This window comes from Babylonia areolata, chromosome 6, assembly GCF_041734735.1.
Source record: "Babylonia areolata isolate BAREFJ2019XMU chromosome 6, ASM4173473v1, whole genome shotgun sequence".
Taxonomy (NCBI): Eukaryota; Metazoa; Mollusca; class Gastropoda; order Neogastropoda; family Buccinidae; genus Babylonia; species Babylonia areolata.
The window spans coordinates 29,472,504-29,474,935 of record NC_134881.1 but is presented as its reverse complement, the minus strand read 5'-3'; the positions used below and the strand labels follow the sequence as shown (position 1 = coordinate 29,474,935).

At 54.9% G+C, this 2,432-nt stretch overlaps 1 protein-coding gene across 1 annotated transcript in view; it reads left to right on the top strand.

Annotated features, from left to right (window-relative positions):
• The first annotated feature begins 1,174 nt into the window (after positions 1 to 1,174).
• The window catches only part of LOC143283490 (metabotropic glutamate receptor 5-like), a 287,594-nt gene continuing 286,336 nt past the window's right edge, over positions 1,175 to 2,432 (top strand). The window contains 1 exon segment of the mRNA XM_076589733.1: positions 1,175 to 1,750. Within this exon segment, the coding sequence (XP_076445848.1) occupies positions 1,175 to 1,750 (576 nt within the window).

Sequence of the window (2,432 nt, the reverse complement as noted above, 5' to 3'; positions counted from 1 at the left end):
TTCTAACCATTCAGCACAGCACAGTATCAGAGAGAGACAGAGAGAGAGAGAGACTGACTGACTGACTGACTAGGTAAGAAACAGCGGACCTGACACACTCGTATCTATTCAACCAAAATCGTCACCCACCCACCCCACCCCTAAACCCCAGTCCCCACCCCTACCCCCACCCCCACCCCTTCAACCCCCACTATCCCTTCTTCCCATCCCGGACAAGACTGCTACTACAAAAACAAGAAAATCATCGAGCTGTGATATGTTGAAACAATTCACAAAAAAAAAAAAAAAAGAAACAAACAACAACAAAAAAATAAAACAAGAAAGAAAAAAAAAAGGTCGATGATGCTATATCTGCAAGTAATTGCTGATTGTTTGTCGGCTAATCAAGTGATTAATTGAACGAGTGAGTGATTTTTTTTTTTTTTTAGGGGGGATGGGTGGGGTGGGTGTGGGGGTGGGGAGGCAGCGATATATTTAGTAGTAACGCTGCTCGCTCTCTCTACATTTTGCATGTCTGTCGGGGGAGCAGGTGATGAAGGGGTGGGGGTGCTTGACGATGCTTTTGCAAGTCGTCTTAATTAACTAGGCGTTGAAGTATCCTGTTTGTTTTTCAGACTCTAGCAAGCCAGTCTCCATGGGCCAGGTCAAGTGCTTCGCCAGCGAGACGAAGTCGTCAGGAGACTAAACTGCAGCGGCCATATTTTTCGCCCCTCAGCACCGACAACGACACGAGTCCGTATCAGACGAGAGGAGAAAGAGAGATATAGAGATATAGAGAGACAGAGAAAGAAACAGAGACAGCGAGAGACAGAGAGAAACAAAGAGAGGAGAGAGACAGGCAAAGCAAGCAGCAAAAGACAGACAGCGTCGTTCCTTGCTCCTTCCCTGAAAGTCATGACGCGGAGTTAAGTGCCCGTTTTCACGACGCCATCACAGCACAATGGCCGCCTCGTTAGCCGTCACTGATTGCTCTCCCCTTCTCCGTAGTGTCCTGTTCATGTCGGTGCTTCAGACGCTGTTATTTGGCGCATCGATCGTCGTCGTCGTCGCCCGAGCTCAACAACAACAACAACAACAGCGCGACAGCGACCGGGACTTTCGACACCTGGCTCAGTTCGGGCCCCGGGGCGGTAGGGCCCTGCGAACGTTCGGCAGCCACTACAGGTACCTGGGAATGAGACACGCCAGGCTCTTACTCTCCACCTCTGCGGCGGCGGCGGAGCGGACCAACGGGCGATACTACCGGCGAGGGAAGAAGCACGAAAAGAGACAGCTCGCCGACCCGGCGGAAGACCCTGACCCGGAGAGACGATCCCCGAACACTCTCCGCCCGCTCCGAGCATCCTCGTCGGCCCTGTCCTCCGGTTCCGGGCAGCGGCAGACCCCGCCCTCCGCCTCCTCCTCTTCCGCTCAGCCAGGCAGCAAGGGATCCTACTCCGCCAAGAGGAGAATGGCGCGGAAGGAAGGGGACATCATCATCGGCGCGCTGTTCCCCGTGCACCACCACCCGCCCATCCAGACGGCCTACTCGCGGGTCTGCGGGGGCATCCGGGAGTACTACGGCATCCAGCGCATCGAGGCCTTCATGCGCACCGTGGACGACATCAACCGAGACCGCGGCATCCTGCCCGACATCCAACTGGGCTGGGACATCCGTGACTCGTGCTGGTACTCGGCCATCGCCCTGGAGCAGAGCATCGACTTCATCCAGGACGCCATCGCCAGCAAGACCATCCGCAACGGACGCCTGGTCAGCGCCCTGCCCAGAAACTCCCGCGGCAGGCACGCAGGTAACAGAGAAGGAAAGGTGTGGGTGGGCGGGGGCGCGGGGGGTGCGGGGAGGGTAAGATGCGGGGAGGAGGAGAAGGAAGGGGATTCACACACACACACACACCACCACCACCACCACCACCACCACGCCACTCCACAGAAACACACGCAAAAGGCATCTTAACACACACACACACACACACACACACACACACACACACACACACACACACCTATCCTCTTCCCTGCCATTTACCCCACCCCCACCCCTATCCGCCCATTCCCCCTCCCTCTGAACTACGCCCCACAGAATATCAGTTCTATTTTCACACGGACGCATCGCAACCAATAAACTGGTCAATAATTATACGTTTGATCGCATCAGGGGAGAACACATACGCACACATGCACGCACACACGTGCGCGCGCGTACACACACACACACACACACACACACACACACACACACACACACACACGCACACACACGCAAAACAGAGGAACAGAGAATAAAAAAAGACTGGAAGGGGTTCACAAGAGGTATTTGGCTCATGCCTGACCAGTGCGTAAACCTAAGGCACTGGATAGTGCATTATCTGTCTTCTTCCATGAAGTGCAGCTGCGTATGACTGACTTTGCGCGTGCGCGTGCACACACACAAA